The sequence below is a fragment of the Hylobates moloch genome, unplaced genomic scaffold (assembly GCF_009828535.3).
Source record: "Hylobates moloch isolate HMO894 unplaced genomic scaffold, HMol_V3 SCAFFOLD_1, whole genome shotgun sequence".
Lineage (NCBI taxonomy): Eukaryota > Metazoa > Chordata > Mammalia > Primates > Hylobatidae > Hylobates > Hylobates moloch.
In genome coordinates, this window is record NW_026652276.1 from 9,199,777 (window position 1) to 9,224,263 (window position 24,487).

A 24,487-nucleotide genomic window follows, 5' to 3' on the forward strand; every position below is an offset into this window, starting at 1 on the left:
TTTAAGGCCCTCTTCTTAGCTAGAAAAATTATGTTTCTCCTTGCCATTCCTTCACAATCCCGTGAAAAAACTAGATTTATATTTTTCCATCAAGTATATGCTTATTTGTATTCATCACAGTAGTCCCGTTTTTCTCATTAGTGTCACCCCCCCTCCTTAAAAAAAAGAAAAAAAAAAGAGACAGGGTCTGTGCAGCAGTATGACCACAGCTCATCACAGCCTCTAACTCCCGGTGTCAAGGGATCCTCCTATCTCAGCCTCCCGAGTAGCTGGGACTACAGGCTCATTAGTGTCTTGATAGGAAAGATTATTTCCTTATTTACAGAGGATACCTAGTAAGTACTGGCCAGTGAAGAGGCACACTTTAGGAGGAAAGAGAAAACATGGAACATTCCGATGAGAAATAGCTGATATCTGCCAACCTGCTGAGCAGGCTCTAAATCAACATACAGCAAGATACCACAACTATGGAGCTCACAATGGGTATTGAGCAGACAAAGACTCAGGTCATACTTCTAGATTTGGGGAGCACCTAAGGAGAAATCAACCTTACACTGTGTGAAATGGCTGTCCCTTTAGTTCCTCTCTGGCACAAGAACATGTGATGCATCTTACATGTTAAAAAGAAGTCAGAACTAACGCCATCTATAGGGCTTCAAGGCAGTGCTTTATACTCAGCAACTGCTAAGCTTAGCTGCATATAGTGACTTGGAATAGTAAATTGTCATACGAATACAATCGGCAATAATCTAAACTTTTATCCACCCTAACATAGTTGAATAAAACCACATATACCCAATAGAACCAAGTACACCCACTAGTGGCTCATTGTGAATAAGGAACTGAAAGGTGAGGACAAAGTATGCCAACCATCTCCAGTTCCCCAGTCAATAATCACTTTAACAGTTTGGTCTCCCCAATCTTACAACTAAACTGCACAATCTTTTTTTGTTTGTTTTTTTGAGATGGAGTTTTGCTCTTTTTGCCCAGGCTGGAGTGCAATGGTGCAGCCTTGCCTCAGCTCACTGCAACCTCTGCCTTCTGGGTTCAAGCGATTCTCCTGCCTCAGCCTCCCGAGTAGCTGGGACTACAGGCACACACCACCATGCCCGGCTAATTTTTGTATTTTTAGTAGACGGGGTTTCACCATTCACCATGTCAGCCAGGCTGGTCTCGAACTCCTGACTTCAGGTGATCCACCTGCCTCGGCCTTCCAAAGTGTTGGGATTACAGGCGTGAGCCACCGCGCCCAGCCCCACTGCACAATCTTATATGCAAACCATAAGAGAGATGAAGTTAAATAGCTCGAGACTATCATTCATTCATTCATTCATCATTTGAGATGGGGTCTTGCTCTGTTACCCAGGCTGGAGTGCAGCAGTGTAATCATGGCTCACTGCAGCCTTGACCTCCCAGGCTCAAGCAATCCTCCTGCCTCAGCCTCCTGAGTAGCTGGGACCACAAGTGGGCACCACCATGCCCAGCTATTTTTTTTACTTTTTTTTGTAGAGATGAAGTCTAACCCTGTTGCCAGGCTGGTCTTGAAGTCCTGGATTCAAGTGATCCTCCCTCCTTGGCCTCCCAGAGTGCTGGGACTACAGGCATTAGCTACTGTGCCTGGCCTGAGAAATATTATTAAACTTTAAAAGATTTGACAGTTCTAATTGAAACAAAAAAAAAATAAGCATTCACAGACTCAGAATATGAGGTGCAGAAAGGACCTCAGAAATCATCTCAACAACTTGTTTTATAGTTGAGAAAAGTTTCAGGACTGAGTTGCTCTAACCGAGAGGGTCAAGCATCAGAATAGGTGAACTCTGATTACCAAGTCCAGTGCTCTTTCCATTTCAAGATGATGCCTTCCTAGTCACCCTGACTTCAAGAACTTTTCAATGTTGTTAATGATTAGGCTAAGAATCACTGGGAAACACTGCTTTCAATTTGATAAAAGGATTCATAATGTAATTATTTATCTGTGATGCATTTAATATTGTGAGCCATTTCCTAATGACCTGAATTACATGACAGACTTTATTTCTATTTTTCAGGTCCAGACCTACAGAGTCAAAATGACAGACTTTAAATACTGTCACACATCCAGTGAGCACGGATGAAGCCTTAACCCAAGATAGTCCTGATGATAAACCACTCCTTAACACATACACTGAAAGAAAAGAAAAACCCTCCTTGTACAATTTGGGTATATTCTTATATGCTTTTTTTTTTTCCACAAGAGGGAAATAAAAATGCAAGAAGTATGCATAATTACTCCAAAAAAATCTTTTTTTGGGATAAGATCTCACTATGTTGCCCAGGCTGGTTTTGAACTCCTGGCTTCAAGCGATCCTCCCACCTTGGCCTCCCAAAGTGCTGGGATTACAGGCATGAGCTACCAGGCCTGGCCAAATTCTTTAAAATCAATCTTAAACCCATCTCTTCCAAGGCAGTATTCCTCAAACTGGAATCAATTCCTTCTTTCCTCCAAACTCCAAGAACACTCTACATGCCTTTCCCATAGTATCACTTATTGTCTACCCTGTATTAGAAATTCCTGGGCACATCTTATTTCTGCAAGGACAGGATCTGTGCCTTCATTCCTTTTAGAAGCCTACTAGGGCCTTGAATTCATTCAACAAGCATTTATTGAACCAAGTATGAACCAGTGCACAAGCTAGTTTATTATTTCAAAAACCCCTAAGTTTGCCGATTCTAAGATAGCACTGGCGAACTAAGTAAGATCTTTCAGCTTTAGGCTGAAATTTTATCAGCTCAGCATAGTCATGATGTTGATTTCATATTAAGCAGATTATAACTGAGTTGTAAGAGTATTCTAGATACAAGTATTAGATATGATTTGCAGTATTTTCTCCCATTTTGTAGGCCAGCTTTTCACTTTCTTGATAGTGTCCTTTGAAGCAGAAAAGTTTTGAATTTTGATGAAATCCTGTAGAGATGGGGTCTCACTATGTTGCCCAGGCTGGTCTCAAACTTGAGCTCAAGTCATCCTCCTGCCTTGGCCTCCAAAATACTAGGATTATAGGCGTGAGTCACCACGCCCAGCCAAGTATTTAATCTTTTGCTCCTTGTGCGTTTAGTGTATTATTTAAGGAGGCTTTGCCTAACCTAAGGTCATTAAGATTTACTAATATTTTCTTCTAAGAATTTTATAATTTTAGCTCTTACATTTAGGTCTATGATCCATTTTTAGTTACTTTTTGTGTATGGTGTCAGGAAGGAATGCAAATTCATTCTTCTGCACCTGGAAATCCAGTTGTCTCAGCACTGTTTGTTGAAAAGACGATTCTTTCCCCAGTTATGGTCTTGGTACCCTACACTACTGGTTTATTATAAACAAAGGATACAGATGAAGAGATGTGTAGGGCAAGGTATGTGGGAAGGTATGGAGGAAGGTTCAGGGAGCTTCTATGTCCCCTCTAGGCACAACACCCTCCAGGCACCTCCATGTGTTCAGCTATCTGGAAGCTTCTGTACCTGAGTTTCAATTATACTGGCTCCTCGACTTAATCCAGTGAATTATGACTGATTGGAGAATTTAAAAATTTTTTTAGACAGGGTCTATCTCTGTTGCCCAGGCTAGAGTGCAGTGGCAAAAAAATGGCTCACTGTAGTCTCAACCTCCTGGGCTCAACTGATCCTCCTGCCTCAGCCTCCTGAGTAGTTGGGACCACAGGTGCATGCCAACATGGCCAGCGTTGTTTTTTTTTTTTTTTTTTTTTTTTTAATGCTCCCCTTTTCTCCAAGCCAGCTAATTTTTTAAATTTTTTTTGTAGAGGCAGGGTCTCATCACGTTGCCTAGGCTGGTCTCAAACTCCTGGGCTCAAACAATCTTCCCACCTCAGCCTCCCAAAGTGGTGGGATTACAGGCATAAGCCACCGTGCCCCACCATAACTTGAGACTTTAGATCAGATACTTAACCCAAGTTTTACTTTCCTCATTTGTAAAATATGGATAATAGCACTGACCTCATAGGGCTATCATAATGTTGGAAGGAAATTATACAAATAAAGTATGTATTATATGTCCTTCCTCCTTAGCAGTTTGTTGTAGTATTTCCTACTGGAGTATTCTTTTCTAGTTTCTGCATTTTAAACAGGACTAATACTTCACCAATTTCAAGAAAATGACAAACCCCACATTTGAGTCTGCCCAGAGATTGAATGTACAGCACATACTGGGTACATAATAACCTTTGTTCAACTAGAGTGGTGTTAGTTGCAGATGGATTCTTGGGGTACACAAACCAAGTCACCTGGGAGAGAGATGAGACAGTCTGGGCTCTCTAACAGTACCCACAAAAGTAATTATTAGAGATTTCATTTTCTTTCTGAACACAGGAAAAAAATATTTTATGCATAATCATTAACACAGCCAAAACCCTAATGGGAGGTTCTTAAATACAAAACTTTCAAAATTTTTCACTTTACTGTCAAACTTCATGAAGATAGACACCATGTATTATAAACTTCTGTATTCATGACACTTTGAACTTAGTAAGGACTCCATAAATATATACTTAAAAAACAAACAAAACAGGGCCAGGTGCAGCGGCTCACTCCTGTAATCCAGCATTTTGGGAGGCCAAGGCGGGTGGATTACCTAAGGTCAGGAGTTCCAGACCAGCCTGGCCAACATGGTGGAACCCCGTTTCTATTAAAAATACAAAAATTAGCTGGACGTGGTGGCACACGCCTGTAATTTCAGCTACTCAGGAGGCTGAGGCAGGAGAACTGCTTGAACCCAGGAAGCGGAGGTTGCAATGAGCCGAGATCATACCACTGCATTCCAGCCTGGGAGACAGAGCAAGAGACTCTGTCTCAATTAAAAAATAAAAATAAAAAACCCAAATCTGTTCTTTTGTATTATGCCCTTCTGATCAACTCTACAATTCTCGCATTTGTTGATACCTACATGCTAACCATGGATATCTAGTGAGAAACCTAAGAATGAACAAATCTGACTCCAGAGACTCAGGTCAGTCAATTAAGAAAACCAGAATCTTAAATAGGTTACTAGGAAGGTAAATAAACATCATATCAATACAGGCATGAACGAACTGTCAAGGCACACTCCATTAATCCACCAAGAACTCACAGAGGCAAAGGTGCCAATCTGTTTGATATTCTGTTCATAGCTCTGTGAGCTCGTGGGACGGCCGGGGGTTCTCCTGGAGTACCAAAAAGTGTAGTTGTACTGCAGGGGATGCTCTGCCGGTCCAGGGACAACAGCCTAGAAGTAAAGAAGGTGTGTTAGTCCTGGTCATTTGTCACATGGTCTGAGACTGAGAGAACATTTTGCAGTGTCAATCCTTACCACCTCCACAATTAAAAAAGGATATACAACCTCGACTACCTGCAGTGTGCCCAAGATTCTGCTTACACAGCACATTTCCTCAGTGGTTAACTGATTCTAAATTCCTGTAACACTTCACCTGTGTTCTTATGGCCTTTGTAACTTTCTCCCTCATATAATAGGTATTCGTGTTTGTATCTTATCTCAGCATATGCCCAGTCCAAGCACTACCTCCTCTATGAGATTCATCACTGTCAAGTTACTTAACCTGTCTGTGCCTCATCTTCTTACCTGCAAAATGAGGAAAATAATAACAACCATCTCACAATACTGCTGAGAGGATCAAATGAATCAGTGGATATACAATGCTGAGCACAGTGCCTGGCACAGAGTACTTGTGCAACAGATGTCAGTATTGTTACTATTGGTACTATTAAAGGTAAGCCCCTTCCACAGTCTCATTCACCTTTGTGCCCTCTGAGCATCTAGCATAAAATGGCTTGCCCCTTGGAGAGTTACTCAATATTGTAGAATAAATGAATCAGTGATTGCTTTGATATTTCTTTTTTTGTTTGTTTTTTTGAAACGCAGTCTCACTCTGTCGCTAGGCTGGAGTGCAGTGGCGCGATCTCAGCTCACTGCAACCTCTGCCTCCTGGGTTCAAGCAATTCTCCTGCCTCAGCCTCCCCAGTAGCTGGGACTTCAGGCACGTGCTACAGCATCCAGCTAGTTTTTATATTTTTAGTAGAGACGGGGTTTCACCATGTTGGCCAGGATGGTCTCGATCTCTTGACCTAATGATCTGCCCACCTTGGCCTTCCAAAGTGCTGGGATTACAGGCATGAGCCACGGCACCCAGCCTGCTTTGATATTTCAAGGAAAAAATTGATCTCTCTCTCTCTCATTCCCTAAGTTTTCCCTTTTCCAAGTCACTTTCACCTTAGACTATTGCTGACTAAACTGTCTACAATTTCAAGGGGTATGTAGGATTTGAAACACTCGGTCGTGGCTTATGAAGCAGCTAACAGCCTTATTAAGCTCCAGGGCTCATCTCCTCCATCTCAGGCTAGGAGAATGTTGAGAGCAAGGCAGCATCTCAAGATTCTGTGGCAAGAGAAAAGTTCTAGGTCCGAAAATGAACGTCAATGATTGCACAATGTTTTTCTGAGAACAAAGTCAGATATTCCAACACAGGATGCCATCAAGTTAATCTGGTATCTTCCAGATAAACAGATTCCACAAGATAATAAAGTCTCAAGTTCAAAGGCAACTACATCTGTGCAGCCAACACTCACCTTTCTCTTGCTACTGCTCTGATTCTTGTCTCGTTCCGTTTTTTCCTTCTCACCATCTTTCTGTGTGCTGTTTTCTTCATTCTGATCATGGTCCCCACTGTCATCATCTTTCAAACTGAATGGAAAGGCAACACAATACAATTCTGTGACGAAGTCAATACTTGCTTACCTAACAAAGCCACCAGGTCATATCAACTACTAATGCAACCAACACAAAGTCACTCAAATTCAGGCCCTGAGATGTGAGAAGGGCAAAATAACACAGACAGGCAAATTAGGAGGATTAAACAAAAACGAAACACCCATCAGCTAACTTTTGAACTCCACAAAACACTGTCTTTCAGTTTTCTTTTTTTTTTTTTTTTTTTTGAGACAGAGTCTCGCTGTCGCCCAGGCTGGAGTGCAGTGGCACGATCTCGGCTCACTGCAGGCTCCGCCCCCCGGGGTTCACACCATTCTCCTGCCTCAGCCTCCCGAGTAGCTGGGACTACAGGTGCCCGCCACCTCGCGTGGCTAATTTTTTGTATTTTTAGTGGAGACGGGGTTTCACCGTGTTAGCTAGGGTGGTCTCGATCTCCTGACCTCGTGATCCGCCCGCCTCGGCCTCCCAAAGTGCTGGTATTACAGGCGTGAGCCACCGCGCCCGGCTGTCTTTCAGTTTTCTAAAAAGCCACACAAAGAACCAGTTAAAGGGAATGCTTAAGGTATACAGTTTAAGGGATTGTTTTCCCTGCCAAAAATGGAGTAAAAAATGAGAAGAGTCTCTAATGCTTTGACATTTCAAATGAAGGTTAAAAACGTACTATCTGCTTTGCCACTTCTCCTTACCACCTCTTCTACACCCACTGTCACTACTTTAGTTTAGGCCCTCTTCTTCTGACACGTCAATCATATAATAAATTCCTCAATGGTCTTCCTGACACAAATCTCTCACTCTCTATCCATCCTTTCACTAGCATTATCTTTTTAAGTGCAAATCTGACTTTTAACTTCCATGCTTTAAACTTTCAACTGTCCCTCGCTTTTTGATGCCTACCCTCTAAGATAAAGTACAGCAAAATCTAAGATCCTCTAGAATCTGACTCCTGCCAGTCAGGATCCTCCTCCTCTAGCAATCTATATTGCCGTATCAGTGCCATTTGCAAACACCACCCCTTCGGTCTGGACACCATTCCTCCCATGTCTGCTTTTCCTACTAGAGAGAGAGTTCCCTTAGAGCAGTGTCTTACTTCATCTCGGTATCTCCAGCACCCAGGGCAAGATGTTGCCTTAATATGCAGCACTAGAAGATGATGAATAAATGGTAAACCAAAAGGAAAAATAAACGACTGAAAGAAAGAATAAATGTGTTCTTGCTTCATAAGCACAGAGTCAAACGAACTTTAGGGATTACCCTTTCATGAGCAGTCAAACTACCTCAAGGCTTTCAGGTACACCTAAAAATCACTGGATCCTGACAAAAAGATAAATGGAAGGTGAGTTTGCAAAGACAATAAGAAAGCCATTTATTCTAGGGCTGGACCATTAACTCATCACACATCTTCTCTCCAATCATCTTTCTCACCCCAATAACTGTATGTGTGGTCAAATGAAATTAGGCAGTTCTCAAGAATGGTACTAGAAATGCTCCAATTATAATTCAGATACTATCCTATGCAGATACATAAACACGTTGCAGGGTACTTTGTATTTGTAGTCTGGTTTTTTTTGCCCATGAATCCCCAGTGCCTAGTACATTAAAAGTACCCAATAAATATTAGAATGAATGAGCTAGTCACATGTTGGGGTGCCTGCTCTGCCCATTTCACAGCCCTAGCTGCAGGATATACTCAGGAGGTTATGCCCTGTGCCATGAACCTTCCCATCCCTACCCTGGTCAAGACACAACTAGGAAGGTCACCTGACCAAAGGGCAGTCCAGCCTGGGCAATAACCTATGCCCCAGAGCCTTGCTCAAAAATATGAGCAGATTCCTCCCCTCAGCGTTTCATCCAGGAGATGAAAGATCATAGACTCAGGAGCTGGGGCAGCCATATGGGCCCCATGCAAGAAAAGCCCTGAGACAATTAAGACAATGAGCAAAAGCAAAGAAAGCCAGTATGAGATAAGAGAATGGAGCAGATGAGCAGAGAAAATGGAGGGGAGTTTCATTTTGCTGCTAATGCTACCACTTTCTGGCTTTTATTCAGCCTCCCTGGACTTCCAGGAGACCATCATCTGTGCTTATGATATTCCCTTCCCCTTTATTAAACATTTGGTTTCCTTTTCAAAAGGAGCCTGTCTAGCACACAAGATCTACAGATTAAAAATTACCAACATCTACCAAGCATCTGTGGTGTGTATGAGCTATCAGAGTGCTTGTCCCCAAGGACCTAGCTGAGGAGAAAAGGTACACAGATATACCCACGCCTCAGCATGGTGCAACGGCCCCTGCTCTGCTCACATGTCCCAATATCATCTCCTTCCTGGTCCCAACAAACTCTTTTCACTCCAGTTGTATCACCCTAATTTTGGTGCCCCAATTTTATCCTTCTGTTATGCTCATCATGTGGTCTCTCCTCAAGAAGTCCTTCTTTGCCTAGTTAACTTGTCCTACAGGACTCAGATCGAGGGCCACTTTCTCTTGGAAACATTTCCTAACCTCTTCCAACCTAGGCTGAGTTGGGGTCTCCTCTTCTGAACTTCCCCATATAAATGTTTGCACTTGTTCCAGCTATACTCTCATGGCCAGTTCTGTCTCCTGATCAAGAACATCTCAAAGGTTCTTCTGCTTAGGCCCAGGACAACTCTCCTCTTTAGGACACACCCCTGGGATGCAAACCCTTTTCCTCTCTTCTTAGCTTCCAACTCCCACTATAGCCTCTGGGGTCCCTTGCATTTAGATCTTGGTTGAAGAGGGGTACAGTCATCCCAGCATCTTGTTTTTGCTAGCCCCAAGAAAAGTATATACCTTCCTTTCTTTTTAGTGGTTTTGCTGCTGATCACTACCAGGAAACAGAGAAAAAACTAACAAAAATAGTTGTCAGAGAAGAAACAATGCTCCTGTGACCCCTGGACCACTTAGGGCGCCTTTCTAAGACAGTAAATGGGAACCCTAATGGACCTATATCTAGTGCTTTTACCACCTGAGGGTGGAACTAACCAACCACTCTGCCCTCTAAGCCTACATTTAAGGCAAATCTTACAAGCTACTCTTCCCAGCTTCAAGCTGGATTTGAGTCAAGATACAACTCAGACTGAAAAGTCAGTGCTCCCTAAACTCAGGCAGATAGCAACTCTGAGGCTGCCCAGACTGAGAGGCACTTTAGTTAGCTTGCTAAGCTTCTGCCCAGGTATTTCCTCACCCTCTGAACTAGACCAATACCTTGTGGGCAGGACCTTGGTTCAATTCATCTTTATACCCCCACCATCAGACAGTGGCATAAAACAAATCTCCGTTTAATGAATGGGTCTATAGAATCAAAGCAATGAGTGCCAAATAAGTGGTTTAGACAATAGTTAGGAATGGGCCCAAAGTTAATGATATCGAATAAAAAGCAAATGATGTAGAATGTGGACAAAATCAAGTACATTTGTCTAGATCTGAAAACTATGTTTAAGTCAGGACTGCAGTTTTTGTGAAAGCATCTTAGGTTTTTACATATCAATAGGATCAATGGCAATGCGATCTAAGGACTTCATAGATCTACCTCCTCTCCACAAAAGCAATTACAATCAAAGGTTTCATTCAGAGGAGTCCATACAGTAACGGAGATTAGAGCTAATCTTTAATATGAGCCCATTAGATTATATACTATTGTACTCAGCTCCAGACACTGGACATCTAGAAGGATTCTGGCAAACTGGAACATGTCCTTAAGAGCAATGTGGTGAAGAGTGCAGATTAGTAAAGAGAGCAATGTGGTAAAGACTCCAAATATGCAGCAATGGCCTAAACACCGCAGAATTTCTGAATGAAACACAACATAAAAAAATAAAACTAGGGGCAGGAGTGCTGTTTTCAATTGCTAATTTCAAATGAAAGCTTTTCTTTTTTTTCCCTGCAATGCTAGAGGGCAGATGTTTAAAGATTTTGGCTCAATACAATAGTTAATAATTCAAAGTAATTAAAATGACCCAGCTTCTTCAATCATAGAAGAGGTAAGAAAAAAAAAAAGGGCAAGTTTAATTTTTCTCAAAAGGTGCTTGAACCAAGGTTACACAACAAACCTGGGATAGCCCTTCCTTTGTCTTGGGCATTCCTTAACCTCAGAGTCTCACTTTCCTCATCTGTGAAAGGAGATAACAAGATCCCCTTCACAGAATTGTTAGAGTAGAAATAATATATGAGGCTGGGGGTGGTGGCTCATGCCTGTAATCCCAGCACTTTAGGAGGCAAGGTGGGTGAATCTCTTGAGCCCGAGTTCGAGATCAGCCTGGGCAACATGGTGAAACCCCGTCTCTACAAAAAATACAAAAAAATTAGCCAGGTAGGGTGGCACACGCCTGTAGTCCGGCTACTCTGGAGGCTGAGATGGGAGGATTGCTGGTGCCCGGGAGGTCGAGTGGGCAGTGAGCTGTAGTCACACCACTGCACTCCAGCCAGGGTGACACAGCGAGACTCTGTCTCAAAAAAAATATATATATGAAAAATACCTAGCAAGATCCCTGTGGAAGTCCATTATTACCATTCTTACTGCAGACTCCCAAATGATTTGGGTAGGTTTGAGCTAGATGACCCATAAGATGTCTTCTTAGGATGAAATTTTATTTGTTCAAATCAGTGGAGGAAGGGGTATAAGGGTTCCAGAAAGCTCCACTGAGGCAGGATTTGGATCTGGAGCTAGGTGTTGCAGGGTTTACAATAGAGATGAAATGGGGCGGCAGTGGGGGAGAGGTTCGTAGAGGGATAGGCTCAGTTAAACAGCAGGACAGAGAAGAGGTCGGGCAAAGACCTTCTCAAGTAGCAGAGACCTCTTAGCAACCAGAAAACATTCCTGAGGACCTACTTGCCTGCAGTGTTGGAAATCCAGTATTCCCTGAATTTGCACAGTACTCTCTGTATTAGAAAAACCCCAATTTCCCATCAAAAGCACTAGATCATAACCTAAACTAATAGTAATTCCACTTTAGTTTATATCGCAATAGTTAGCAATGTTCACAAGTATCTTTAAGCATTGCTGAGTGTGATTTGACCCTTATCACACCCCGGTGTGGCAGCAGGGTACTAGCCACTAATGTGGTTTGAGCAACAATGGCTTAGAGGCTGGGTAACTTTTCTACAGTCAAACAGATGGTAAGTGGTGAATCTGGGACTAGAAATCCAGGTTTTCAGATGAAGAGACAGTCGATTTGCTAGACTACTAGAAGAGAGGAAGGAACATATTCTACCTCAAGATACAATCCTTGGAGGGGGATAAATAAAAATACTTCTGCATTTTCTCTCTGTACCTCCAAACTGATGCTGAAACTAGAAACCGGAGCGGGCAGGAGAGGGCAACAAGTATACGTAGGTCTTGGCGAGTGTGTTGGAAGACGGGAACGGGAGGTGGAGGAGAAAGAAAGTAAGAAGAGTCTCAGGAAGATAATTCCTAAGCCAGCCTTCCACCGCGTCGAGGGCAGCAGCCACATTACCTCATTGCATCCTCCAAACTCTACGACAAAGGGTGTTACCGTCCCCACTCTGCAGATGAGAAAACTGAGGCTCAGAGGGGAGAGGGAGTGTGTGGGGAAAGCTGGATTCAGAGGCAGCGCGGCCAGACTGCGGAAACACCCAAACCGCCGGGGTCCCCACCCCTCCACGTCGCAAGCAATCCGCATCCACCAGGGCGGGGCGTCCGAAAATCTCCCCCTACCGGGTGGCACAGCCACCCCTCCCCCGGGCCCAGCTCTTCGCCCTCGGTTCGGACGGCCCTGGGGTCTCTGGGACCCCGGTATCCATTGCTCCCCAGCCCCCTCCTCCCCGCCAGCCCAGGCCAGGTTCGGCCGCAGCCGGATCCCGGCAGGGAAGCCGGTGCCGCAGGGTTTGCGCCGCCCCAGCCCCAGCGGGGGCGGGCGCGGGAGAACTGTTCGGGGAAGGGGCCCCGGGGGCGGCCACGAGCCACTCACGCGTCGAACTTGTTGTTCATCCTCTCGCCGCCGCTGTCGCCACTGCCTCAGGGAGTGACTTCCGCTTCACCGGGTCCCTCAGCCTTGGGCCCGGGTACTTCCGGTTTTGCGCGGGTCGCAGCGGAACTTCGGCGCGCAGGCCCGGTTTGGGAGCGGCTATCTCGGGACGCCAGCCCAGGGCGGCTGCGCAGAGGGCTGGTCTCAGTGGCGGAGGTGGCTGCTGGCTTAAGCTCCGTCTCTGCCCAGGTCCTTGTGACCCGTCCGCTCTCCTAAGGGAGCGTGTCCTGGCCCCCTCCCGCAGCGGCTCGGAAAAAAGGCAGCACCGCGTCGTTGACAGCGCGGGCTCTGGACTCGCTGCTTGGTAAAAACCTTCCTCTTCCTCCAGTGCGGGACGCACTCTCCGGTATCTCTCTTGACCTCCCCCAGGCTTTCCTTTGTCGGCGGCGCCGCCACTGTACTATGGCATACCTCGTTTTATTACGCTTCGCAGATAGGGCTTTCTGAAAACAAATGGAGGGTTTGTGGCAGCCCTGAGTCCAGCAATTGTATCAGCGCCATTTTTCCAACAGCATGTGCTCATTTCGTGTCTCTGTGTTACATTTTGGTAATTCTCAAAATATTTCAAACTTTTTCATGATTTCTGTGTCTGTTATGGTGATCTATGATCAGTGATCTTTGATGATGCTATTGTCATTGTTTTGGGGTGCCACATACAGCGTCTTTTATAAGACGTCCAACTTAATGTTGTGTGTGTTCTGACTGCTCCACCCACAGACTGTTCCCCGTCTCTCTCCCTCTTCTTGGGCCTCCCTATTCCCTGAGACACAACAATATTGAGATTAGGCGAATTAATAACTCTGCAATGGCCTCTAAGTGCTCAAGTGAAAGGAAGAGTCGCACGTCTCTCACTTTAAATCAAAAACTAGAAATGATTAAACTGAGTGAGGAAGGTATGTCAAAAGCCGAGATAGGCCGAAGGCTAGGCCTCCTGCGGCAAACAGTTAGCCAAGTTGTAAATGCAAAGGAAAAGTTCTTGAAGGAAGTTAAAAGTGCTACTCCAATGAACACACGAATGATAAGAAAGCAAAACAGCCTTATTGCTGATATGGAGAAAGTTTTAGTGGTCTGGATAGAAGATCAGACCAGCCGCAACATTCCCTTAAGCCAAAGCCTAATCCAGAGCAAAGCCCTAACTCTCTTCAACTCTATGAAAGCTGAGAGAGGTGTGGAAGCCGCAGAAGAAAAGTTTGAAGCTAGCAGAGGTTGGTTCATGAGGTTTAAGGAAAGAAGCCGTTTCCATAACATAAAAGCACAAGGTGAAGCAGCAAGTGCCGATGTAGAAGCTGCAGCAAGTTATCCAGAAGCTTTAGCTAAGATAGTTGACGAAGGTGGCTACACTAAACAACAGATTTTCAATGTAGATGAAACAACCTTCTATTGGAAGAAGATGCCATCTAGGACTTTCATAGCTAGAGAGGAGAAGTCAGTACCTGGCTTCAAAGCTTCAAAGGACAGGCTGACTCTCTTGTTAGGGGCTAATGCAGCTGGTGACTTTAAGTTGAAGCCAATGCTTATTTACCATTCTGAAAATCCTAGGGCCCTTAAGAATTATACTAAATCTACTCTACCTGTGCTATATAAATGGAACAGCAAAGCCCGGATGACAGCACATCTGTTTACAGCATGGTTTACTGAATATTTTAAACCCACTGTTGAGACCTACTGCTCGGAAAAGAAGATTCCTTTCAAAATATTACTGCTCATTGACAATGCCCCTAGTCATCCAAGAGCTCTGATGGAGATGTACAAGGAGATTAATGTTGTTTTCATGCCTGCTAACACAACATCCATTCTGCAGCCCATGGATCAAGGGGTAATTTCGACCTTCAAGTCTTATTATTTGAGAAATACATTTCATAAGGCTTTAGCTGCCATGGATAGTGATGTCTCTGATGGATCTGGGCAAAGCAAATTGAAAACCTTCTGGAAAGGATTCACCATTTTAGATGCCATTAAAAACATTCGTGATTCATGGGAGGAGGTCAAAATGTCAACATTAACAGGAGTTTGGAAGAAGTTGATTCCCACCCTCATTGATGACTATGAGGGGTTCAAGACTTCAGTGGAGGAAGTAAGTGCAGATGTGGTGGAAATAGCAAGAGAACTAGAATTAGAAGTAGAGCCTGAAGATGTAACTGAATTGCTGCAATCTCATGATAAAACTTTAACAGATGAGGAGTTGTTTCTTATGGAGGCGCAAAGAAAGTGGTTTCTTGAGATGGAATCTACACCTGGTGAAGATGCCGTGAACATTGTTGAAATGACAACAAAGGATTTAGAATATTACATAAACTTAGTTGATAAAGCAGCAGCAGGGTTTGAGAGGATTGACTCCAATTTTGAAAGAAGCTCTACTGTGGGCAAAATGCTGTCAAACAGCATCGCATGCTACAGAGAAATCTTTCATGAAAGGAAGAGTCAACTGATGCGACAAACTTCACTGATGTCTTATTTTAGGAAATTGCCACAGTCACCCCAACCTTCAGCAGCCACCACCCTGATCAGTCAGCAGCCGTCAACCTCGAGGCAAGACCCTCCACCAGCAAAAAGAGTACGACTCACCGAAGGCTCAGATTGATCATTAGCATTTTGTAGCAATAAAGTATTTTTAAATTTAGGTATGTATATTGTTTTATTAGACAATGCTATTGCACTCTTGCTAGTCTACAGTATAGTGTAAACATAACTTTTATATGCATTGAGAAACCAAGACCATTCATGTGACTTGCTCTCTTACGTTGGTCTGGAACTGAACCTGCAATATCTTTGAGGTACGCCTCGACCTACCTCCTTAGGTTGCTGTATGGATCCCATGAGACCGTAACCTATAGTAATGGCAGCTAATGTTAACCTCTGAGTGCTTATTGTGTACAAGGAGCCAATCCTCTGCCCTCTGAGGCTTTCAGAGAGGTTGAGAGACTTGTGCCAGATACACGGCTAGTAAGGGGCTGATGGGAACCTGAAATGGTCCCACTGTCATCAGATTCCCTCCCTGATTGAAGTTCTTCCCCACTCTCCCTAACTCCTCTAGGACTCGAGAGCTCTGACTCTGCACTTGCTTCAAACACACTATGCATGCACAGACACAGACTCACACTGGAGTAAATAAAATGAACTTGCTGGTGATTGAATCCCAAAGACAGCAATCCTGTGCTTGGAGGGAGGGCATATTTCCAAGGTCCCCTCCTGCCAGCATATCCTGTTGTCAGGCCTTTATGTGGCACTTTCACTTTTTTTTTTTTTTAGTTTTGTAATTTTTTTTGTTTTTGAGACAGGGTCTTACTGTGTCATCAGGCTGGAGTGCAGTCACATGATCACAGCTCACTGCAGCCTAGACCTCCTGGACTCAAGCGATCTTCCCACCTCAGCCTCCCGAGTAACTGGGACTACAGGCGTACATCACCATGCCCAGCTAAGTTTTGTGTTTTTTGATAGAGACCGGGTGTCCCCATGTTGCCCAGGCTGGCTTTCTGGGTTCCTGGGCTCCTGAGCTCAAGCAGTCCACCCACCTTGTCCTCCCAAGGTGCTGGGATTATAGGTGTGAGCCACCACACCTGGCCAGGAATGGATTATTTTTTGCACCTTATTTACAGATGAGGGAACAGGCTCGGGGAGCATAGGTGACTTGCCCAAGGGTGTCCCCTGGTTACCAGCCGAACTCGTGTGCTGGCTGTAATCTCAGAGCAGGACCTTGCCTCTCCCCTAGGAAGACCCCAGCTTATTGCCTTACTACCTGATTAGTGGGGTCAAGGGAGGCCAGTCAAAGTCTCCTCCTGGAATGAAGAGCTCAGTGGCTGTCTGTTAACTCCACACCTCGTCTTGCCTAGCTCTTCCTTGTCTTAACCATCCTTCGGGAAGAAGGGCCTGTTTTTCAGGCCGTAGAATGTTAGAGTGTCAGACTGGGTCAGAGTCAGGAATTCTGGACTTCAACCCTTGTTTAACCACCAGTGTTGTGTGGAGTCCTTCTTACTCTAGGCTCAATTTGCCTATATAACACGGGGAATAATGACTCTTGCTTGTCCATACTGCTGTGAGGAGCTCTTAATTTAAAAGGAGGCCAGGTACAGTGGCTTATGCCTGTAATCCCAAGACTCAAGTGGGAGGATCACTTGAGCTCAGGAGTTCAAGACCAACCTAGGCAACATAGCAAAACCTCATCTCTACTAAAAATTTAAAAGCAGTTGGGTGTAGTGGTGCATGCCTGTGGTGCCAGCTACTTGGGGGGCTGAGGCAGGAGCCTTGCTTGAGCCCCGGAGGTTGAGGCTGCAGTGAGCCGTGATCATGCCACTCCACTCCAGCTTGCATGACAAGAGTGAGGCTCTGTCTCAAAACTAAACAAAACAACAACAACAACACATCAAAAACTAAAAAAAAAAAAAGAGGATTACTAAACTCAGGAAATCATCTTGTGGTCAGTGGCAGAAAAATGCACATGAATGGAAAGGCCACTGGGGCTGTTGAGAATTGGGTGCTTATTGTATCCAGAGGGCATGGCGGGGGAGATGCCAGCTGGCATGGGCATGGGCTGCTGCCCTGCTTTGGAGAGAGCATCGGCTGCTACTCTTCACACCTCTCGTGACTGCCCTCTTTCAGGGAGAACTTGTAAAAGGGGAGCCAGTCCCAAGTCCGAAGGTATTATACAAAACAGTCCTTCGGGCTTCAGACTGATGGGAATGGATAATGCTTTGCCTAAGTGAGGGGAGTGCACTGAGTGGAGGGGTGGCTGGTGCCAGGGTGAGCTAGCCAATCCCGCGTTCATGCTGACTGCAGCAGCACACTCTAACCACAGCCTACCCCCAACCACTCCCGGACTCCAGCTCAGACTCTTTCCCCAGCTTTTCTCAGGGCCGTTTGGCTCACACAGCCCTGAAAGGCACTTCCCAAAGAGCACACTTAGGACCTCAGTAGGAGAACGTGGCTGATAAGACTCAGTGTGACCCACGCGTGTGACTCCCACATGCCCCGCAGTGGTTGGTTGGCTCAGTCTGGTGAGGGCAGGTAGGGGCGTGGATCTCCAGGGAATGGCAGGGCCGGCACCCGGTTGTAGTGGGCCATGAGGAAGATGCCAGCCGTGCCACAGACGAAGAGCGAGAGCATGGCCAGGAAGCAGACGCGGTCCAGCACTCGGCCCACCAGGAACCACTCCTCATTCCCCTGAGGGTGGGAGGCAGGTGTGGGATAACCAGCGGTGGCACCAGGTCTTCCCTGGGTCCTGTTCTCATCCTTGGGCTTCCAGCAGGCCCATGTCTCCATTTCCTGGGGCCCTTCTTACCTATGTCCAGGTCCCAACTGGTGGCTAATTCCATGGCCCCCTGGCCCTGAGGTGTCCCCCCTGCCCCTGTTCCTTTTTCTTTCTTTTTTTGTTTTTGAGACGGAGTCTCACGTCTCACTGTTTCATCCAGGCCAGAGTGCAGTGGTGCGATCTCGGCTCTGCTCACTGCAACCTCCGCCTCCCAGGTTCTCCTGCCTCAGCCTCCTGAGTAGCTGGGAATACAGGTGCCCACCACCACACCCAGCTAATTTTTGGTATTTTTGGTAGAGATAGGGTTTTGCCATGTTGGCCAGGCTGGTCTCAAACTCCTGACTTCAGGTGATCCACCCGCCTCGGCCTCCCAAAGTGCTGGGATTACAGATGTGAGCCACTGCGCCCAGCCTCCTGTTTTTCCATCCCACTGCCCTATCTTGGCCACCCCACTCATCCTGTCTCTATCACAGGTCCAAGCCCAGGTACTCACTCCACCTCCACCCCACCCTGACTCAGCTTACATTGTCAAAGTGACTCTGCTGGTGCCGGGCACGGGCAATGAGGTTGCAGGCTTCCACACAGGCCTGGATGGCTGGGGCAGCCTGCTTCAGGCTGCCACAGAACTGGCTCGGCCCTAACTCTGGGCCTTTCTCTGGTAAAGAGAAAGGATAAGGTTTGGGAGTAGAATGGAGGAGAAACAGGCAGAGAAGACGGCCTCTCCTTAGGGACCCCAGCTCCTCTCTCCCTGACCTGGGCACTTCTCCAGCACTCATCTGCTGTGCCTGGCTCCCCAGCTGGGGTCCCAGGGGAGGACTGTCCCCAGGCACACCTGCTGTGTCTCACCTAGCTTCTCCAGCGCTGCCGCCACCAGCCCTTGCCGCTGCCACTGCTGGAAGAGGAGTTCACTGCGAGGCAGGCAGAGGGCCACCTCCTCCCCAGTTGTGATCAACCATCCAGAGGAGCCATTCTGTAGCCGGGACTGGGTGTCCTGCACAGCTACCGGGGCCAGCGGGCGAACGTGCATCCTCAGCAGCTGGGGCAAGAGCCTCAGGAACACCTAGAGAGGGGGTGGCTTCACTAGGGCAGCAGGCCGAGCTTCAGAGCAGAAGCTGGAGGCTGGCGTGAAGGGCTTGTGCTGCTAGGGACCGTGGAGGCAGCATATCGGGGCAGTGATGTGGCCTTGGTAAAGCTTTCTGTACTGGACACGAGCCTGGGTCCCCAAACTTCAGTGCGCATCAGAATCACCAGGGCACTTGTGACAAACACAGACTCCTGCCCCCAACCCTGATGCTATTCTGGCCGAGAATGCCTGGGGCAGGCCTGGGAATCTGCATGTGCACCAAGGGCCCAAGCTGAAGGCTGCAGGTGGGTTACAGATCACACAGACTGGAATCACACTGCCCTGGCAGACTCCTGCTTTTTCGACTTTGTAGTGCACTTTCTTGGGCAGGTTACTTAACCTCTCTGCGCCTCAATGTCCTCATCTGTAACTGGAGACGATATGGGTTTTATGAAGGTGAAATACATTAACATTTGTAATATCCCTGGCACCCAGGAAGCAATTTCATTACTGTATTACTGTAATCGATTTTGGTCCATGCTTCCAGATACACCCAGGATGGGTGCGCTGTGGAATGCCACAGGTGAGGAGTATGGCCGGGGCGTGCGAGAGGGAGGTGTAGGGGAGTGGGCAGCAGGATGTTCAAGTGGGCAGGGAGGGTCCTTGCCTTGCGGACCCCTCGGGCCATGGAGTGTGTGTGTGGAGACCGCAAGGAGACATTGAGCACAACCACAGCATTCACGACAATGAGGATGGTCACCACCAGGAGGAAGGTCAGATACCTGTCAGGGTGGAGTGGGCAGGAGCTGGCAGCCCATACCATGATGCCACCCCCACCCTTAGTGGCTGCCCCCCTCAGGCCTCCTGAATTGAGGATGGTGGGGTGGATGGAGGGCAAGAGGGCAGTGCAGGAGGCCATCGTGCTCCCAAGAAGGGAGAGTGGGCTAGGCGGGTGGGCATGAAGACCAGCCTTACTTGCTGATGAGTGGCACCGCCTGGGAGGTTTCAGGCACCTTCTTGGCCACAAGGAAGAGGAAGACAGTCTGGGCCAGGAGCACGTTGATGGCGACGGTACACTTCTGGCCCCCAGCTACCCGTGACCGAGAGGTTCTTAGAGCAGGTTCCTACCTCCCCCACCCACAGAGGAACCCCTTACCCCAGAAGTAGCCCGCTGCCTCTGTCCTGGGTCATAATGCCACTCTGTGCCCCAGGTAGGGCCCACCCTGGCCTCCCAGGTATCCCCTGTGCTACTGGACGGCTCCCTCCCATAGGCTCCAGGTACCCTTGGCAGGAAGGAAGTAGATGAGGATGGCGACGGAGGAGATGAGCACACAGGGGGCGATGATGTTGATGACGTAGAAGAGGGGCTTGCGCTGGATGAGCAGGTAGAACACCACCTTCTGGTGGCCTGCCTCCTGGGCTGGTGCCGCTGGGTCCAGGAGCATCTTGGCTGGTCGGTGCTGGATGGCCCACTCCCCATTCTCTGCGGGCGGGCAGGCAGGCATTAGTGGGCACAGGAAGAGTGGGCACAGGAAGTGTGGGCTAGGCAGATCCCTGCAGCCGAGTGACCCAGCTGCAAGGGCAGCATTTGCCCTAAGGAGCACCAGCAGGGGAGGCACCCTTGAGGGACAGAAGTGGGGTAGGAGATTGGATACTCGAGCCTCTTCTAAAATTGGAGTCATTATCATGAGGAAAGTCAGAGCTTTGTTGGACGTTTTAAAAAGCATATGTTATGGTTTGCTGTAGTTTTCATTTTGAGTTACATGGGAGGGATTTGACCTTGCTCCAGCCTTGACCATAGCTGGGTCCAGCAGGAGCCCTGGATGAGGCTGCCTGGGGAGCCCTTAGGTGGGGGTTACCTGTGAAGGCCTCAGGGTCAATGAAAATCCACTCGATGGTCTGGCCATCTTCCTGACTCAGCTGCAGATCAATCTCATTGGTGCTGTAAGTCTGGGACCTGGGAGTCACAGAGGAAAGAGGCTAAATGTGAGTGGGTAGACCTGCCATGACTGCCTGGGGATGACCATCTGGGGACAAGTGTGCGCAGCTTTGCTTCAACAAAATGCAGCCCCATGCTTTCTGAGTTCTCTGTAAAACCCCAGTGGTGAGATATGGAGAGCAGGGGGACCTGGGGCTCTTTGGGGTCAGGAAGATTGAGTTGAAGGCCCAGGAGGCTGCAGGGCCCTCACCTGGCTGATGGGCCCAGGGTCACTCTGCATTTGTCTCTCCCACTGCTGTCTGGCAGGAGGGGCTGATGATGGCAATGTAGAAAATACATGCCTACCTAAGGAGGACCCCTGTGTCTACGGAGGGGAGTCTCCCTGCCAGTTTTGCTTGTGGAAAAACTGCTCCTCTAAGATACAGGAGAACCCTCCCCCGGGCTCTCCTCCCCACACTTAGGTTTGAGGAAACAGACCCAGAGACCCCCGGGGTGGCTTGGTTGCATACATGCTTCCGCTGGATTCCCTTCCAGGGCCCCTCTCTCACAGGACAGCCCCGCCTCCCTGTGGGCCTGGAGTGTACAGTGGTTTCGTGTGTGCGCAGGCATGCATCTTGTGTGCATGTGTGCCTTCTCACCCACGCACCCCAGGCGTGAATGTCTCCCCTTGGGGCACAGACGAGGAAACTGAGGCAGTAAAGGAGGATGAGTGAGGGGACTCGGGCTTAGCAGGGAGAGCTTGGGCACTTTCAAGCGTCTTAGCCTGAGATGGGCACAGAGGCCCAGGGGAGATGGAGCCAGGCCTGTAGGTGCTGCCAGAGCCAAGGCCAGAAGCCTTGCCCAGGCCTTACCCCACCACTGCCCAGGCCCCTCTGAGAGCAGCTCTCTTAATCCTCCCCAATAAATGGCCTCACTGGAAGATAAGGGAGCAGTTCTGCCAGTCGAAGGGGAAGTAGGTGACTGAGATAGAGCAGGCGGAACGGAAGATGGCAGGCGGCAGCCAGTAGATACAGCCGTCAGGGGACACGAGCACATTGCAGTAGAGGGCCACCTCGAAGACACCGTCCACACTGTGTGCACAGAACAGGCCAGGCCACGAGGCTGTGGGCTCAGCCCCTGACACCCCAGCCCCAGACCAGCCCTTTGCCCCATGTGGATAGGGGCCTGGGGACATCAGTCCCTACCAGCCTGTCACCCCCTGACTGGTTCCCACCCGGACCACTAGGTCCCCCCAGCAATCCTCCTGCCACCTCCCGCCCCAGACAGACTTCCTCAGGCACCACCTCCTAATTTCTGCTTCTCTTTCTCTAGTTTTAATAATAATAATAATAGTCATAATAGCGACTAACATGTTAAGCCCACACCATGTGCCAGCCCCCGAGTGATGCACTTTTCATGCCTGTCTTGTTGACTCCCACCAGCTTCTATAGGACCCGTCAGCGGCCCCGTGTTACAGGGAAGGGAGCAGCCCACCCAGGTGGCCCAGCCCAGAGGAGATGGAGCCTGGCGTAGGGTCTGGTCTGCTGGCCCTGGGGTCAGAGGCCATACCCAAGGCCCTGCCCTCGGCACCTCCTCCATCCAGTTCTTCCCTAGCCCCACAGGTGCCTGATTTGCACCCTCTGCTCATCTTTCTCTTTTCTCAGAGCCCCCTTGTTCTGCTGGGCCCAGACCCTGTGTGCTTTGTCCCCCACACCCCTGCCTGTGCCGCCTCCTCACTTGTTCTCCAGCACGATATCCGGCCGCCACACCATGGTGGACGGCACCCTCAGCACCCACAAGCCTTCATAGTCTCGCGGATCCCAGCGCAGGCGATAGTCGCACCACTGCTGCAGGGGGAGGGGCAGTTGCTAGGCCTCTGCTGTCCGCTGCACCACACCCCTAGGAGTGGGCATCCAGCCCAAGAGGACAGAAGAGGCAGGAACGGGGCAGGCAACTCTCAGGAGGCCTTGGGGTGGTGGGGTGGGACCCCTGATGGAAGGAGGGTGGCAGGGTGGCCTCTTACCATCTCTATCCAGACATTGGTGGTGAGGGCTTCCTCTCGCTCGTTCTGGGGGTGCAAGGGTGCAGTATGGAGGGCTCAGCCCCTGACTTCAGTGCCAGTCCCCACAGGCCACCAATGGGGCCAAGCATCCCCCAGCCTCTTGATAGTACTCCCCCACAACCATGGGGGTTTTCCAGACCCCAGCCTGTCCGCTGCAGGGCCCTCCAACCTGTTGGTGGCTGGAGCCGCCCCATGCTATCCCCAGCAGGTCCGAGGGCCTGGTGCGCTGAGCCCTCCTCCACCCTGCGGCTTACCAGGGAGATGAGGTTGGTGAGGGTTAGCTTCAGGCTGACATTGACCACATCCGAGTCTCGTTCCGCAGGCCTCAGGTTGGGATCGTAGTTTTGCATCAGGTCTGCGAGCAGGCGCTCCTCCTGGTTCCGGCCCTGGGCCCCTGCAATAGACAAGCGTGAGCCTAGCAGGAGCTTGGAGGTGGAAAAAGCGGGGAGGCCCTGGGGGTGTGAAGTGGGGACTCAGGGAACTGGATCCAGGGCAGGCCCCAATAGCCCTCAGACCCTCCATCCCCTGAGGCTGTGGACCCCAGCTCTGGGACTCCCCAGGCTGAGATTCCTTTGTGTCCCACCCAGGCAGACAGCCAGCAGCAGCAGGAGGAGCAGCAGCCCCTGGCCCCCATGCATGGCGCCTCAGCTGTCTGCAGTGACAGGGGTGGGACAACAGCTCCAAGGTCTGGGGCAGAGAGAGATGGGCTCTGGGTGTCATATAACAGCCTACACTCCCACCCCAGCCAGCCCAGCCAGCCGGGCCAGCCTGGCCCAGCCCCACCAGCTGTCTGACCACAGCCTTGTCAGCTGTTCCAGGATGGACACAATGCTGGGCTCAGGTTACTTGGGCTGGAGAGGGGAACAGGGGCGCCGTCTGCCCCAAAAGAGACTTCCACCTTCCAGCCCCAACTCGGGCTTAGTTGTCCCAGCCCCACCTCCATGTTCCACATGGGGGCCAAGGACAGCCAGGGCCAGCTGGGTGTGGTAGGGAAGGCAGGTCGCCGAGGAACCTGACAGCGGCTCTAGAGAGGGTTGAGGTGAACTCCCTCCTACTCCCTCCAGGGAGTCAGGATTTGGGTGGGTGCGAAGGCTGTTGGGTAGGCATGCGAGGGTTTGTTTGTTTGTTTGTGTGTTTTTTGCTGGAGTGCAGTGGTGCGATCTTGGCTCACTACAACCTACACCTCGATTCTTCTACTTCAGCCTTCTGAGTAGCTGGGACTACTGGCACGTGCCAACACGCCTGGCTAATTTTTTTTCTTCTTTTTTTTTTTTCTTGTATTTTTAGTAGAGACAGGGTTTCACCATGTTGACCAGGCCAGTCTTGAACTCCTGAACTCAAGTGATCCACCCATCTCGGCCTGCCACTGGGCATCCCCCTCACTCTGCATCCCCCTCACTCAGCATCCCCCTCACTCAGCATCCCCCTCACTCAGCATCCCCCTCACTCA

At 48.7% G+C, this 24,487-nt stretch overlaps 3 protein-coding genes across 8 annotated transcripts in view; 1 reads left to right on the top strand and 2 right to left on the bottom strand.

The window, feature by feature from the left end:
• EIF4E2 (eukaryotic translation initiation factor 4E family member 2) overlaps positions 1-12,843 on the bottom strand; it is a 32,353-nt gene extending 19,510 nt beyond the window's left edge. For 3 of the 6 annotated variants that reach the window (XM_032753837.2, XM_032753834.2, XM_032753830.2), the window contains exons 1-3: positions 12,693-12,843; positions 6,607-6,721; positions 5,114-5,248 (exon numbers count right to left, since the gene is read on the bottom strand). In XM_032753837.2, the coding sequence (XP_032609728.1) occupies positions 5,114-5,248; positions 6,607-6,721; positions 12,693-12,712 (270 nt within the window). In that variant the 5' untranslated portion in view covers positions 12,713-12,843. Of the gene's footprint in view, positions 1-5,113; positions 5,249-6,606; positions 6,722-12,218; positions 12,440-12,692 lie in introns of those variants that run through there. The other 3 variants (XM_058437286.1, XM_058437278.1, XM_058437263.1) reach the window with 2 other exon arrangements.
• A 2-nt stretch (positions 12,844-12,845) lies between these two features.
• On the top strand, positions 12,846-19,538 carry TIGD1 (tigger transposable element derived 1). The gene has a single exon (XM_032753820.2). The coding sequence runs from the start codon at positions 13,555-13,557 to the stop codon at positions 15,328-15,330; it is 1,776 nt and encodes a 591-aa protein (XP_032609711.1). The 5' UTR covers positions 12,846-13,554; the 3' UTR covers positions 15,331-19,538.
• Positions 15,322-23,731, bottom strand: CHRNG (cholinergic receptor nicotinic gamma subunit). The gene is made up of 12 exons (XM_032753824.1): positions 23,621-23,731; positions 23,292-23,431; positions 22,999-23,043; positions 22,713-22,822; positions 21,911-22,066; positions 20,917-21,014; positions 20,340-20,540; positions 20,033-20,147; positions 19,725-19,839; positions 18,841-19,054; positions 18,519-18,649; positions 15,322-17,906 (listed from the first exon to the last, which is right to left on the bottom strand). The coding sequence occupies exons 1-12, from the start codon at positions 23,673-23,675 to the stop codon at positions 17,733-17,735; spliced, it is 1,554 nt and encodes a 517-aa protein (XP_032609715.1). The 5' UTR covers positions 23,676-23,731; the 3' UTR covers positions 15,322-17,732.
• Positions 23,732-24,487: the final 756 nt, after the last annotated feature.

Excerpts from the sequence above, each read along its gene's own strand:
- CHRNG (XM_032753824.1), bottom strand. The coding sequence starts at position 23,675 with ATGCATGGGGGCCAGGGGCTGCTGCTCCTCCTGCTGCTGCTGGCTGTC. Across the intron at positions 23,432-23,620 it reads GCTGCTGGCTGTCTGCCTGG|GGGCCCAGGGCCGGAACCAG; the intron begins GTGGGACACAAA and ends TGTCTATTGCAG. Across the intron at positions 19,055-19,724 it reads TGGCCCGAGGGGTCCGCAAG|GTGTTCCTGAGGCTCTTGCC; the intron begins GCAAGGACCCTC and ends CCCCCTCTCTAG.
- TIGD1 (XM_032753820.2), top strand. The coding sequence starts at position 13,555 with ATGGCCTCTAAGTGCTCAAGTGAAAGGAAGAGTCGCACGTCTCTCACT.